The 16,311-nt window shown below is 44.2% G+C and overlaps 1 protein-coding gene across 8 annotated transcripts in view; it reads left to right on the top strand.

The window, feature by feature from the left end:
* IL1RAP (interleukin 1 receptor accessory protein) overlaps positions 1–16,311 on the top strand; it is a 49,493-nt gene that overhangs the window by 20,759 nt on the left and 12,423 nt on the right. For 6 of the 8 annotated variants that reach the window (XM_030495350.1, XM_030495343.1, XM_030495344.1 and 3 more), the window contains 6 exons: positions 7,804–8,089; positions 8,845–9,037; positions 10,869–11,034; positions 12,015–12,086; positions 13,239–13,368; positions 14,329–14,477. In XM_030495350.1, coding sequence (XP_030351210.1) covers positions 7,804–8,089; positions 8,845–9,037; positions 10,869–11,034; positions 12,015–12,086; positions 13,239–13,368; positions 14,329–14,477 — 996 coding nt within the window. Of the gene's footprint in view, positions 1–2,374; positions 2,423–7,803; positions 8,090–8,844; positions 9,038–10,868; positions 11,035–12,014; positions 12,087–13,238; positions 13,369–14,328; positions 14,478–16,311 lie in introns of those variants that run through there. The other 2 variants (XM_030495351.1, XM_030495349.1) reach the window with 2 other exon arrangements.

A 16,311-nucleotide genomic window follows, 5' to 3' on the forward strand; every position in this document is an offset into this window, starting at 1 on the left:
CAGAGCAGAGTTGGCCTGGGCGCAAATGTGTAACCACAGCCACCAGTGTCCGTCTGCACCAGCCAGAGTTGTGCACACCGAGGAGGTAAGACCTCATGTCTGCTTCTTGTCAGCTGAGGAAATAGGTTGTGAGAGGTGAGTTTTGTGCAGGCGTCAATGTGATGTGACCCATCTGCACTGAAGTGCAGAAACGTGTGGAGGAAAGCAGCTCGTTTTGAGTGTGTTGATGATGTGATATTGGATGGTCGCTTTTGCTCGTCTGTGTGTATCACATAGGAGGTCAGGGGACACTGGGGATGTGTCTCCTACCTTCCTTATCCATCACGTCTCGCTGCTGCACCTGCTGCTGCACATTTGTGCGCTCAGTCTCGTATGTTTTTTTGCACACAAGTGATTGCTACCGGGCTTGCAGGCTTGTAGACCCTTATGGGGCATTTTACTGCTTGCTGTGTTTTTTTCAGTTCCTGTCCTCATCTGACACTGCTGCAGTGTTTGGTTTGTTAGTTTGTTTGGGTTTTTGGTTTTTTGGGGTTTTTTTTCTGTTGTTGTTTTCTTGTTTATTTTGTTTTTTGTATGCAGACATCCCTGTGGATGCTTGTGGTGGGTAGCGCAGAATTGTTGACTGTATTTTAAAGCAGGCAACAGAGGCCCTGCCTCAGTACAATAACTAGGCTGCAGGGGTTTAACTAAGCAAGCCTGTGGCAGAGCCAGGAGTTGTGTCTGGGCCCTGTCAAGTCCCAGTGTGATGTCTTAGACACACAGAAGACACCCTGCCAGCTTGAGCACAGGTCTGCGCTGGTGTTAGTCAGGTAAAACTCCTTTTCGTACTGCCTCTCCTACAGATGATTTTGCAATGGGCTGTTCCGTTTTCTGTCCCTCTCTCTCCTCTTCCTGTGCTGGTCTGCTTTGCTTCACGCAGCAGTTTCCTCAGTGAAGTGGGATGGAAAGCATCTGTTTGCTCCTTTTCTTCTTCAGGCTTTGAAGCAGTTCATACCCCTACCTTTATTGTTGTGATCTCAATTAAAAAAAAGAAAACAAACAAAAAAACCTCCAGGCAAACATGTCAAGCTTGCTAGAGAAAACCAAATAATTTTTTTTTTGGCTCAGTTGCTGGAGGGAACCAAAATGCTCTGTGCCACATACAGTAGACAGCTTTACACACAGATAGAGAGTGAAGGCATGGAGCTCACTGTGGAGTTTTAAAAAACACAAACAACAGCTACCCCTTCCTATGTTACAGGCTGTGCTTGATTAGATAATGAAACTTGGAGTCAGGAGCCATGGGCTCCATTACAGAGTCATCATTTTTGGACGTTGTGCCTTGGCTACTGCTTCTGAAGTCAACAGAAGTTTACACAGTCAGCTTGTTTTTCATGAATTTGGCAGAGAGGCAGACCATCACACTTGTTTAAACCAGACCTTTAGGATCTGAAGTTAAACAACCACCATGTGTAAGTGCTTTTGGAAACGATGAGCAGTTCTGCAACAGGAAGTTCTTTTTCTTCTTCCTTTCTTGGCTGTCCTGTCTACTTAAATGACAAAAGTAATCGAAGAGAGTGAGACAGACACTCCGTCCTCATGTACAGCAGCCAGTGGAGCTGCTTCCATGGGAGCATCACAGCTCAGTGGCAACACAGGATGAATATGGTGAGACTTGGAAGAAGCGTGAAACCGCGTTGCCAGTGCCGTTGCAGCAGAGCCATGTGAATAGGGCTGGGCTGTGTGCTGTATGTCAGAGCTGGTCACAGGGAGGTTTGCGCCGGGACCGCTTCTATTTACTTGCTTTGCTGGGAGGAAGGCAATGAGAGTATGACAGGGGTTTTTTGATATGGTTCCACTGGAAGTAAGATTATAAATTCCTGCAGAGTTCACACAGCTTCCAGACTGAGCTTCCAAGGCAGCACTGAGCTACGACCAGTTTTTAGGCATTCTCTGACTGCTGTCACTGCTGTGGAGACAGTGGTAGCAAATAGTGACAGCTAGCTGATCTTAGCTAAGGCTAACCCAAGTTCTCTGTCATTCCCACCAATTTCAGTGCATCTGCATCTGTGCCTCTTCTCCCAGTTCAGGGAAGATGTTCTCGTTTGTTTTGTTCCATGCTACCCTCCCTCTGCTATGTTGTACAGTCAAATGGGATACAGACTGTATGGGAACCACTTCCTTGCTCTGCTGAGTAAAGTACACAGCCTCAGAGCACGGGGTAGTCTTGTGCAAGATGCATGTGTGAAAGCAAAAACGCAGACGCAGTGAAAAAGCGGGTGCTCCTGGAACTGTCATTAGTGGGAATCTATGTGTGGCTGCTGGCCACAGATGGTACCTCCCATGCTCACAGTGCAACTCCTCTATTCAGCCCAGCTTCCTCTACTTCCTTCTCACTGACTGCTGTGAGCTCAAAAGAGGATGGGAGGAAATTTTTTTTAAGGTAGTAATGATTAATTCTCACTTAATCACTTTGCATGACCAGCTTTTTCTGCCTTATTGATGCTAATTCTTGCATCAAGCTAACCGCTGGCCTATCTGCACTTCCTGGGTGGGGGCTGACTTGTATCGGCTTTGCTATAAGATAATGAAGCAGGGATGGCCAAAGAAAGTAGGAGGCTGTTGAGATTGTGCAGCCCCATCTGATGCTGCTGCTGAAAGTGAGTGGGGAAGAGGGCTCTGCCATGTCATTCAACCACCAGCATTGGTGGCTTTGTGTCTCCTTTACCTGCATGGTCTCAGCCTGCGTGCAAGGCAGGCCCCCTCCCAAAATTAGAGACAATTAAGAAGGGCACATCAGTTTGGCAAACAGTGGGGTAATTTGTGCCAGCATGATAGATGGCCTCCCATAAGGGTGGCTTTTCATTATTTCTTCATGGAAATTTCAATGAGGGGAAGCCTTTGTTTGTAGCCCCAGGGGAGGGAAGGGCTGGAGGCGGTGTGGAACTGGTAGAGTTCTGGAGCTTGAGATATTATTTTTCTTTAAATGGAGGTATTTAAAATAACTACACAGAAATGCCAAACTCTAGACAAAATGGAATGGCATTTCTTAATGTGGCCTACTCTGGTTTTCTTTTTTGATCCATGCGTTAAGCAGTTTGTCTCTTCTTGAAAAATTCAAATAATTGCACCAATTTAATCTCTGTTTCGGCTGTGTGGGTGCTTGTAATGGGTGTTTCAGATGCATCTCAGGAGCATTACAGATGTGTGTATTCAGAACTCTGTTCAAAAGGAGGTAAATCAGTGCAAGAAGTGAAAGGTTAGGAAAGGTTTCCAGAAATGCCTGGCTTCATGTCTATGCAACTGAACCACGTAACTAATTTTTTTCCCCTCTCCTTTAATTTTCTACTTTGCATCTATAGAAGCCACTTTCTTCAGCTTGCTTTGGCTCCTGAGGAATCTGTTTTAAACACCTTAAACCTGGTGTTTAAGGGCATTGTAGCACCAGATTCAGAAATGGGACAGACCTATTTCTGTAATAGAAGATGTTTCTGTCCCTTGTATCAGTAGAAAATATCCCTGTGAACAGATTGCAACATACAGTCCAAGCACTGAAGACATTTGAAGATAACTTTGCCAGTTCACTTAGTTCCCAGTGTGCATCAAGGAGGAGCAGTAGGGCAGCAGCCCGCTCATATCTTTATCTCAAGGCACGTGAAATGAAGATGGACATCCGTACCCTGACCTTTCTGTTTATGCTTTCTATTCCAGTGCTGGAAGTGGCTGCCTCCTTCTACCATGCAGCCTCTCTCCAGCCTGTATAATCCCTTTTCCCAAGCAGGGCTCTGGAAACAGGGCTGTTTCCTGCCTTTTTCCTGCATTGTCAGTCGTGGGTAGGTATTATGGGTCACAGATTGTCTTGCTGTGTGATTACAGAGTACCCAGCAGTAAGACGGGTCAATTGAGGCATTTGCAGTGCACCTCCTTTGTTATGAGAAAAAGATGAATTCTTTCAAAAGTGTTTTTCAGAGGCATTTCTAGGAAGATGCATTTGTGGGATGGTGGATTTTTAGGGATTTTTATTGTATACCTCAGTTGTGTATGGTGCTCCATTTGCTGCATCATGGAAGGGACACTGGAGTTGCATATAGCTCCCCCATCTCTTCAGTGGTTTCTGTTTGTTGCTGAACCTCTGAAGTCAGAGCATGAATACTGATTCCACTCAATTTATTCAGGAGCTGCTCTAAACTCCAACAGCTGGTTTGTGCAGGAAACATTTCAACAGAAGAAACTCACTTCCTAGGCTTAGCCAGTGAAAACAAGTGTGATTTGCTGCAAATGGGCAGCATAGCGGAAGTTAGTGCTGTTTCTCACAATTCAAACTAAGTCCTTAAATCTTCTTTCTGAAATGCCCCCTCAAATATTGTTGCTGGAGTCAGGATATATTAATATACGTGTGTACTTTTTTTTTTTATGGTGGGAGTTGCTTTATGCCAGTGAGGTTCAGTGTGGAGTCATGCCACTTTTTTTTCAGGTTATCTCCAGTTTAGATTGATGTCCAAGTAGCTGCATGCTGCTGTTAACAGCAAATAGGCTCTGAATATCCAGTAAAGGTTAAAATACTGTAAATGGCACAAAAATGTTGTAGGGAGCTGCTGGATGCAAATGAAATTATAGCAATTATAATGTAAGCATCCCGTCTGGTTTACACGCATGTGGGGAGTGCAGCAGCTGTCTGGACTTGATCTGTCTGCTGGGGTCTGTGGTGAAAGGGCCACTGCTGTTAGCACAGGGAGAAGAGCCTCATCACATCCAAGGAGGAAGAAGCTCCCAAAGGTGTGTGTGAATGATGCCCTGCAGTCCCCTCACATGCTGTGTCAGGCAGAGCCCAGCTATCTTGGGCATAAAACACTCCAAAAAATAGAAATAACAGTACTACTCTCAGCATGGCATAGGGAGAAGGGAAGTTGCATGAAGCACCACAACTTCTGTGCCCGGTATTTTATGCATAAAGGAGGTTTCACTACAGCCTGTGGTGTTTCTGTCATCTCTGCTGTGAGCAATGGGTTGTGGCTTTGATCCCTGAGCCCTCGGACCCATGCTGGGCTGGCTTTGCCCTGGCAGCCTGGAGGAGTTTTTGCCAGCAGGTTGGCAAGCACAACCTTCAATCTCAAGCTGCATGCCTTCTCCTGCAGTGTAGCTGCTCATTACGCAGCATGGTTGTGTGCTGTGTTTGGGGTTCAGCTCAGAGCACACAGCACCCCAAGACAGGTCGCACACAGGAAGCCTTAGGACTAGCTGTTCAGTGTGACAGTGTTCCTGAAGACAGGTGAATTAGCCAGCTCTGAGCAAAATCTCTAGGTATAGCTGTTATAGTGAAAAAAACAGTAGCAGTCTTCTCTTCCCTGGTCAAGACAAGATCCAGACATTGCTTTTGGTTAATCTAGGAAGAAAAAAAATAATTGTATTTATTTTCAATAACTCATTCAGGTAGAATGGGTAAGTAGTTTTAGTGTTGATTTATGAGCTGTTGCAAAATGCAAGAGCTGTTTATGATGGCAAATTTAATCTATCTTGACTCCAAGAATTTCAGTACTGCAATGCTTTATTGCAGAAGAGTTTTCTTCCCTCCAGTCCTTCCATATGAAGTAATAAGGACAGTTTGCCTTTATGCAGCCCAAGAGGAGACTGCAAAGTCAGGTACTGGGAAGAGAACTCAGATGTCCTGATTTACAGACCCAGGTCTGCTCTTCTGGAGGAAAAGCCTTTCTTTATAAAAAAAATAAATAATAATGCCCCCACCTTCCATGAATAGTAATCCATGTTTTATCATTCAAATAGCGAGTAGTGTCTGGTAGGCTCATTTGTCTCATTTACCACTCCATGGAAATTTGACCATGCCAGTAGCTTGACCCCACCAGCATAAAGCAGCATACTTGTTCCAGTTGGCCTTGACCATGGTGCTGACTGGTAACTATGCACCTTCACATGGTATAAGGCTTCCAATAGTGGTTTGGTCTTTCAAAATGAGCCTTGGAGCTGACTGTGGTGGGAGCTGTACTGGATGATGCAGTTTTGAAAGAAGTATCTGTACATTTCTTAGATGACAAGCGACAACACTCTCCAGCCATTTGGATTTAGGGTTCTTACTAGCAAATACTTGTACTCTGAGTAGCTTCACTGTCTCTTCCTAGCCCAGTTCATTCTCCTCCTCCAGAAGCAGCACTGTCATATGGGTGTTTGGCATACCACAGGAGGAACAGTGCAGTTTGTGTTTACATTTATGTGTAAATCCACCAGAAAACATTTTTATTCTTAATGGCTCAGATGCCTCCTCAGTGTGGCTAAGTATTGCCAAGCCACAGGATTTAGCATTGCTGCCTTTAAGTGTTGTCGGCCCATTTTCTCAAAGGTCTATCTCTTTGCTTTTTCTAATTAAGTATGAATTCGGGGCCACGCTACATCCCACTGTCTATTTAAGGAAGATAAAATGCCAGAAATCCTGCTTTGGGTTTGTGAAGTCGGGTCAGAAGAACTGGTCTCAAAGAGCATATTGTATTCTGTTTTTCCTTTCGGTCTGAGTTCTTTAATATCTGCAGACTGGAGAGGCTTTGCAGTGTTGTCTCTGGTGTGCTGTGGTATGCTGAGACACTGCTCCTGGGGACCGCTGCAGGCAGCATACCCTTCTCCTGTTCAACCCATTTTGGGCTCTTGGACATCAGGCTGCCCTAGCTAATGCCTCCCGGCAGCTACAAGAGATGTGCTGGGAAGTGTGCTGTGCCACACTGCCTTGTCAGTGTGGGGAGACGGGAGATGCAGTGACAGTGGCTTCTCTGTATGTCTCAGCTAGCACTGGCAACGCAGGTTGCTCTTATGTTTGCTGACATGCTGGTACCGTGCTTTGCTAGCACCAAGCCCCTTCGTGACTGGGCATCTTGATGGTAGGAGGAATGGAGTGGAAAGTAGCACTGGGAAGGAAAATGGGTTTTGACTGTGCTCTTTGTACTGAAACTATTCACTAATGACAAGAATAAATTTAAAAAAAAAAAAAAAAAAAGGAGCACAAGGCACTGCATAGCTTTTTTCACACAGCCCAGTTTCTGTGTCAGCCTGAGTGTGCCGTAAGTCACTCTGAGCCTGTTGACTGTACTTGGGGATTGCACCTGGGAGCTGCCCAGGGATCCCCAAGAGAACCTCCTGCTGCCGCCCCTTTCATACTGTCTCTTCTGCCCCTCAGCCTCCCTTCCCCAACTTCACTGTAAACAGTCACTGTGCATCAATTATTACTGCTTGTACTCTTTGTGTTATCATGCCTCTGCACAGGTGATGCATGAATCCATCACAGCAAAGACAGTCCTCGCTTCCTAGAACCCACAGTCCAGCTGCTTCTGGCAGTGGCAATAGTCTGTAGCTCTAAGGGAGGGTTGATGTTTGCATTGTTATTTTTTTTATCTCTTATTTAAACACCTCTCTCTCCATCTTCCTTGTCACTGTGTGTGGATGCACATGCACCTATAGCAGTGTTTTCATCCAAATTGTATCTTCCCACACAAGATTTAAGGGTTGAATTTTCTTGGAGCTCTCTAGGAAGCCTGGTGTTATGCAGGAATATCGTATCCTATTGGCCTAATGGGAGATAAATAGCTTGGAAGAAATGTAGGTGTACAAATGAAAGCATAAGTTTGCAGGTTCTCTAGAAATGTATATAGTATTGATAGTATTCTTGCCCTGCTTTATAAAACTACAGTTTGCCTCCACTGAAAACACTGGTTTTTTTCCTCTGATTTTAATGGGGACAGGACCAAGGGCTGTGGGGAACAGGCGCAGAACTTATTTTCTCCTGCAGACTTGCAGGCTAAGTTACCACCTTCTTTCTGGCTGCAGAACGCTGCGATGACTGGGGTGTGGACACCATGAAGCAGATCCAGATTTATGAAGGGGAACCTGCCAAGATCAAATGCCCACTTTTTGAGACCTTCTTAAAGTACAACTACAGTACAGCCCGTTCTGCGGGCTTAACCCTGATCTGGTACAGGATTGCACAGGACCGGGATCTGGAGGAGCCCATTAATTTTCGTCTCCCAGACAATCACATCAGTAAGGAGAAAGACACCCTTTGGTTCTGGCCTGCTCTTCTCAATGACACTGGGAATTATACGTGCATGCTCAGGTAGGTTGTATGGTGCAGCTTCTATAAGTCTCCAGCGTAATTGAAGGACTTTCATGGAAGCAGGAAAATTATGCTGTTAGCACCAGATCTTTCTGTAGGGAGAAGACCATTTACAAAAGCATTAATGGGGAAAGAATGTTACAATTATGAGACTGCTCAGTGTTGAGCCAATTTACATTGTAATAATGCTTGGAGCTTTGCAAACATTAATGAGCATTCCTCTCCTTGCTAGCTGCAAGTGTTCATGAAAATATTATTGCTGAGCTCATGGCAAAATCCACAGGCACTCACCCTTAAGAAGTGATCTGTATGTCTAGAGTAAAAATAGCTTCAGATGCAGGGGTAATGTTTTGACTGCATGCTAATTTGGCTAAGATTCATGAGATTCAGACTTCTAGGAAATTAAGTGTCTCTAAGTGTGGTAAAAAATGAACATAGCATCTGTTATGAAACTGAGCACAAAAGCTCTTTTTGATCTTCCTCATGTTATCTCTTGTTCATTGTGTCTTTGACCTTATTATCTGCTTTACCAAGCAGGAGTGTTGCTTGTTAGTCATCTTTATAGGCTTTTCGGAGATGTGTGGCCACCTCTGATGGTGTTTTCTTTCCCATTTATAAATGAGTCAACTGAGGCTGTATATACCTCATCAGCACTATGATGCTCATTATTAAAGATGTGATTTTTATTTCATTGAACTGCTATAGAAGTAAACAAGTTTTAACTAATCATCAGTCCTATCCTCCTCGGTCCTTAGAAATACAACCTACTGCAGCAAAGTTGCGTTTCCCTTGGAAGTTGTTCCGAAAGACCAACACTCTTGTGTGAGCCATACAATAAAACCCATTGAGGAGATGTTCTACTTGGAGCATGCCAATGAGAAGATCATATGTCCAGATATCGATGGGTTTTACCCTGCTAGTGTAACACCAACGATCAAGTGGTACTTGGTAAGAAAGACTTACTTGGTCAGTTGGGGAATGCAGTGTTGTGTTTGGAAAAACAGATACATGAGACTGGCATGAGAATCGTGGAGCTATGTTTTAGAGCCTCCACAGTGATGAAGCTGTTAATGAAGCTTTTGTAATTCTAAGAACTTTTTTTTCTATTGAGTTGAAGGGTAAAACTGCTCTTGGAGAGGAGTTGGGAGCTAGCGCTGAAACCTTTTTGACCAGCTTGTGCGAGTGGAAAATTGCAGGAATTTAGAAACCTCAGTTCAGCTGTGGGCAGTATATCTGACCTGTTGTATGAGCCAGTCACTATCCCTGTAAAGGACATTGTGATTCATATTCCTTTTTCTGTAAAAAAACAAAACTAGTCACCTGCTAATGAAAATAGCATCCTTTCCAAAATTCCCTGAGGTCAGGAAACGAAGTCGTACATCAGTGTGCTGCAAGGACCATGGGTGCCTATTTGACACAATTCAGCAAACCTCTTTTCTGAAAGAAGTCAGGATGTCTAGGAGACATCCCTAGCCCACCCTCCATACTGCTCTGGTAATTAGGCTGTCTCCAGTCATCCTTAGGCTCTTGCCTAAAGAATCACTGCTCAATGTTACTAAATTTTGACTTCAGTGTTTTTCTCTAGGTGGATCCATGACCTAGATGGATCTCTAAGTCAAGAGAGAATAAGAATTCTCAGGGGATGTGCAGCCAGAGGGTTATGGGACTGAATTTTCTATCCATTCATAAAGAGCTTCTGGGTTTCTAGATAGAAGGTTCTGTATGAGTGAATTTGATAATAAAGGAAGTTGGCAACAGGTATATCTGCTGATTTAAAAAAAAAAAAAAAAACCCCCACAAAAAAACCAAACCAAACAAACAAAACCACCAACAAAACACAACAAACCAAACAAACAAAAAACCCCAACCACCCCAAAAGAATTAAACAACTCTAAAACCTTTCAGGAAAAAGTTACTTTTGTATCCAAGTGGAGCAGTTTCACTCCAGTAGTTGAAATCCTTTACTCATCCCATTAATTGAAATTCACATCTCAGCAATCAATTAGCAGAATGAAACAAAAAGCCCCAAGGAAGTAATTTTTCAGGCAGGAAGTTATCCCATGCCTAATAAAAATCATTAAAAATGGCATATGACCTCTGTCTTAAACTGCCCCATTAGGATGTATCTGATTTAGAAATGTACCATTCAGAAATAATCTCTTATAAAATATGCACATCTTTGGGTTTTATGACAATCAAGATGTCATCTGCGTAACCCCCTTCTGAAAAGGGATCTCTAGCTTCGTATCTGGCAGAGCTTTCCTGCCTCACCTGACAGAAAGAGAAGAGTTATTAAAGTTTCTGTACTACAGATTCTCATTTGCCAGTTGCCAATTTTTGGGCCTCAGCCTCCGCTGAAGTCAGTCAGGGTAGCTTGATTAGTCCCGAAAGACTGACATCAACAGGGGACATGTCTTTTAGTCTTAGTATCCATTTGTGAATACATCATCATTTTCTTCCTGTCTCTTCTTGCTTTCATTCTGCTGAGGTGCTCACCTTGACTGCAAATGTACTTATGGATCAGAGATCTCTCTTTTATAAAATTGTCTGTGTTTAAGGTGGGATAAAACTATTAGGGTCATCTGTTTCATCACCTCATTTTCAAGGTGAATACCAGTTTGTATTCCAACATGCCCAAAGTTCATCGTGTTTAGGTCTGACCTGCAACACAATCCCAAGTATCATATTCATAGTTTAAAAAAAATCTTTGTAGTAGTGTTTAAGCCAATATCTTTACTTCTGAATCCTAAAACTCAAGTGTTTTCCTATCTGACTCCAGAACTGCAGCTTGGTGGATGGCTTCTATGAGCGATACCTCCAAGAGCCCGGGCTTGTCATTGGCATTGTCCGCAGTGTGTATAAAGGGAATTACACTTGTATTGTGACATTCAAGGACCACGGAAGAACCTATAATCTCACCAGAACCATAAACATGAAGGTGGTGGGTAAGAATGATTTTATAATGTGTAAAATGCATGTGGGTAACTGCAGAAGTGGTGAAAACTGCTAGAAGAATCTGTGACAGGATCGATTTGTGGTTGTGCTCAATCTGCATTACCCAACTGACCTGATATATTTTTGTTTGCTGGAGTCAGCCTTGTGTGACTGCCCATAAAATGTTGCACTGGAGGTCCTACCCACCACCATGTCAAAAGCCCCAGGCGACACAGCTCGTGACCAGGCTTAGGCTGGTGAGGTACAGCCCATGAGATGGCCAGGGATACCCTCTGCTGGCATATGAAAGCATAACCCAGGCATTCTTGCTCGTTTTTGTCTCCAGTGCCCTTTTCTCATTATTATTTGTGAGATTGTCCCATTATAGCCAACTTGCCTTGGTTTTCTTGGAATCTCAAAGCTTTGTTTGCTGAGGCTGAGATTGTAAATTGTTCAGGCAGGGCTCTAGTTACCCAGACCAGTGCTTGGACAAATCCGTTCCAGGCACAAGGGCCCAGTTGACCTGCCAGGGCATTGTAGGCAGAACTTAAAAACCTAGGGAACAGTAAAGCACCTGCTGAGTCCCATGGCAGCTGCTGCTTTAAGAGCTAAATTAAATACTTGCAACAGGAAGTGATGCTTTTATTTTGTTTTCAGAAGCACCAGTAAAAAGAAACTGATACAGGTTGTGCCTTGTGGGAGATGTTGAGTGGGAGATGAGACGGGTATGGAGCTCTTCTGATGTGAGAGGCACAAAAACTTGTATATAGACTTACCTAAAATTTGGTGGAGCCTCAAAATGTGGGTCTGGCCCTGAGTTTGGGGACTAGGGTTAGATTTCTCTTTGCATGGAACTCTGCAGCAGGATGGTATCACAAGCTGGATTGGGGCATGGCAGTGGGGTGCAAGGACATCATGAGTGAGGCTGCAAGGACACTAGGTTCTCATGAAGTCTGGGTCCCCATGGGGGGCTCTCTGTTCTCTCCTGCAGGATCTCCAAACAAGGCCTTGCCACCACAATTCATCTCTCCAAATGAGAAAGTTGTCTACGAACAGGAAGCAGGTAGATTACAATGCTCGATGCCTTCTGTTGCTGCCCTGGCAGCCTGCCTGCTGGGACAGGATGGGGAGACCCCACCAGGCACAGAAGCTCTCCCCTTCCACTGCATCCCCAATGTTTTTGCTTTGCAGAGCACATGATGCCTGGCAGACAGTGTGGGGTGCCAGTTCTCAATGCCAGAATAGGAGAGCTTTATAAGTTTATAAACAAGTTTATAAGCAAGCACAAATAAGCATAAATATTCAGCCATGGAGAGATGCAGGACAGCAGCTGCAGAAGCAGATGAAATGGGGACCCTCAGCTGCTTAAAGAAATTCCTGTAGGTCCATGTTTCAGCCCTGTCCCTGGCTGTGCTTTGCTCCAACCCTCCCTCATTCAGTCCCCCAGTGGCTCCAGCGTACTGGCCGCATCTTGCTCATCTCCTCTCCCTTTTCAGCCAATTACTTACTAATTAATGACAGCTCTCCTTTTGCTGGCCTCACAGCATTGCGTAATGGGGTACACCACCACTTCCCCCACCCCATCTGTTTAGACTGATAGCTCTTTGGAGCAATTCCCTATATTGAATGGATTGTGTCCCATTACACTGCTGTAATAAATGTGGTGCCAATGATGATTAGCAGCAGTCTTCACTTTAAAGCACAGCTTTTTTGGCTGAGAAGGTCAGACTTCTTCCATAGTCATTCTGTAAGATAAAACCACTTATGGGCTGATCTCAAAGATATTCATGCTCCCAAGCCTGATCTTGAAGAAAAGTTAAATGGCTGAACAAGTGTTCCCATACCAAAATGCTTTTGTGGAGCTGGATCCTTTGCTTTATGGCATCTGTCTCCTGTGCAGTGGGGATGATTAACACTGCCTGGCTTTCAAAGGAAGTGGTTGGCATGGAGCATCTCCCTTCAGATGTGTCTCTTGGTGCAGTCAAGGAATTTGTAACGCATTTGAGAAGGCAGGATATTATCTCCTGTTTATTTGTCTGTCATAACAGTTAACACCCTCTACATGTTGATTTATCAGATGTCTGACGGTGGATGCCAGCCTTATTCCCTCGTGAAGGGAGGCAGAGCTCAGGATGGTAGGATCATTGGAAACCACAAAAGTCAGGGTGACATTGTTCCTGCTTTGCAACATCACACCGTTGTCCTTTCCTCCCAGGAGATGACCTTGTTCTGTCCTGTGAGGTCTTCTTCACCTTCCTGAAGGAATCCCAGACTGAAGTGTGGTGGACTATAGATGGGAAAAACACAGGTGACATCACAGACCCCAAGATAAAAGTCACACAAAGGTAACACAGTAATGTGAGCCTTCATTTGTATCTAAACCTCTCTTGGGTCCTGCACGGGGGTGTGGGCACGGACATGTGACAGTCCCATTTTCCCTTGCAAGGGACTGTGGGGTCCCCCACTTCCCTGTTAATCAGAAACCCCTGGGCTCGCACTGTGACATGACGAACACCAGGAGCTCCAGGGAGGAGGCCTGCAGACTTGGACAGTGTCTTGTCTTACAGAAGGATTTGAGGGAACTTCGTTTACCAGTTCACATCATTCCTTGTTCAGGTCCTGGTAGTGGTGCCAACAGCTGGTGCTATTGTGGGACTGCTAAAACAGGAGCAGGCACTATTTTATTTAGAGGAATGTTCCTAAATAGCTTTAATGATAAAAAGGTTTCAAAAAACAGAGGCTGAAAACAGAAATGTAGTATTATAGATAGTATTGATTAGAAGGAATAGGGATTCAGTTATATGAAGAACCCAAACGAGGTTCATAATCCCATTTGCTGGGTGCTGAATTACACGCGGAAGGAAGTTTTTGCGCCAATAGGTTTGCAAACCTACGTAGAAAAAGGAAAGGCAAAAGTAAATACTATTATCCCCATCTTGCAGATGATCAGTTCAGGCAGAGAGACACAAACTGACTCATCCAGGATTGCACAGGGAATGTGACGTGAGCTCTGAATCCTGAGTTCACAGGACCTTGTTGCTTTGCAGGCAAGAACCTTCTTTCTCTAAAATGCAATGTGACACAGCAGCAAGGAGAAAATTGAGCGGCAAAATAAATATTGAGGAAAATCAGATAAAGGAACAGCTGCAGCTCTGTTAAAATCTGAAGTGTGTGTCGATTTATAAATATCAGTTTAGGTGGTTTGTTTTTTAAGAAAGAGTTGGGTTATATCAGGGAAAGGAGTCTTTGTCACTAAGAACATGCTGCACTTTCACATATGTAATGCTCTAGTTTTTCTCTTACAGTGAAATTACTAGAGATTTTGAAGACAAAACTATCATAAGGACTCTAACAGTCACAAAAGCCACACCGGAGGACTTGAAACGGAATTATACTTGTTATGCCAGAAACGCCAAAGGCGAGGACCGTAGCCAGGCCATAGTGCGCATGAAAGGTAAAATACTTGCAGAGCATGGGTGTGAAATGAAGCATGCTCAATGACTGTTGGTGCTGCCTTGAGCCTTACCCTGCAGGACTGCAGGGGAACAAATAATTCCATCAGGCCTTTTTCCCCAACACACTGTGCTGTGTGCACTGCTGTCATACTGCACCAGTTCTTGGAGGCAGGGAGCCAAGGATGCATGTCACATATACCCTGCCACAGTCAAGTGCCTGGGAAGAGAGAGGGGTGGATAGACCTGTCTTATCCCATCCATGTACCACAACTGAAGCAAATCTGAGGGGACAGGCTGCTTGAAATTATTTTGGTTTACTTGATTGTGTGAGGGTTTTGCGTGACACAACAGCTACCAGTTGGCATCCTCCAGAAGGCAGACTGCACTCATTGATGTTGCTCAGGGAGTGAGACAGTCTAACCATGATGCTCTGATTTTACTCTTTGCCATGATGATGCTCCAGTCTAGATACTGTCATCTCAGCATGGATGGTATGGACTGGTACAGGTCTACTCAGTGTGGAGTTTTTCCTCCATCTTTCTTTCATCAAAGATTTTGTTCCTGTTTACCAGACCCACCTCTCAGTGATAAAAACTGAGTCTTCACTATAGGTATGTGAGGTTTCCTGATTAAGGTGGATACTTCTACTTCCTTATCAACTTCATCAGAGCTTCAGTACTTGCTTACTGTAGGTTGGACTTCCCCTCTCCCATAAGGGATGCTGCACGGCCTTGTGTAGCTCATGCCAGACACCTTCTTCCCCTGACTCTGCCTTATTAACATGGGAAGGCTTACAAAGGTCTTTACTGGAAGAGCTCTTTCTCTTCCTTCTTGGTACTTGTCCTTCTTCCTTTTTAGTCCCATTCCTTTGAGACAAAACTTTTCTGGATCATTAGCAAGGAACAATAGAGCAAACACAACCGAGGCCGAAACCATCTGCCAGTATGTTCCTGCTACAAATGTAATTCATCCTACAAACGTAATGATGTTTATACATGTAGCAGAAGTGAATCTAAAAACTTCAGATTCTTTCTCTATACAGCAGTGCCTAAATGCTGTTTTCTAGTGGACTGATCTGTACTCTCTCTTCTTCCACTGTCTGCTCCTGGGCAGTTGAGCGGATTTGCTCTGAGCAGACCTGGTTACTCACCATGCCTCCTTTCTGCTCTGTTCCACAGCAAAATCTAAGAACGATCCCTAACCACTGCTGGCAGAGCAGCCTTAAGCTAAGTTCACTGTAGACCACCCAACAGCACGTAGGAACATCAAGCATGCCAGAACCTAACCCCTCAGCACTTGTCTTCCGGGTTTTAGCGAGTAGCTATATATGTTGGCTCCAACTCTTTCATTACATTAGGTTATATAAGTTTCCTGCTTTTTCTGGATGACTTTCCTTTCTTTCTCATATACTTCTGTTGCTCATCACCTGTTGAAAGTTGTTAAATTTCTTCCATGTTCTTTCTTGTAATCAGGTTCCTAATAAAACTTGTTAAACCTTGGGATTTGGTGGTTTCTGCTCACTGCTGTTCTTTTATCATGTAGTTTGCCAGTGTGCATGTCAGCTGCCACCTGAATTGCCATAAAAACAGAGTTGCCCAGGGATACAGTTAGAAGAGTTATTTTCTGTCCTTAACAAAGAAGCAGCAGTGGTGTGACAGACAGTGTATGAGTTGGAGGGGGGCCTGTGATGTTCTGGCTTGGTGTCCACAGGTTGTCGTACTTGTTTTTAAATATTTCAGCTTTTCTGTAAAGAACTCTGATTCATCTTTCCTGGTAGAAAACAATCAGGCTGTGGCTAGTTACATCCTTGCTGTCAGTCTGAGACAAGCCACA

Source organism: Strigops habroptila, chromosome 8 (genome assembly GCF_004027225.2).
Source record: "Strigops habroptila isolate Jane chromosome 8, bStrHab1.2.pri, whole genome shotgun sequence".
NCBI lineage: Eukaryota > Metazoa > Chordata > Aves > Psittaciformes > Psittacidae > Strigops > Strigops habroptila.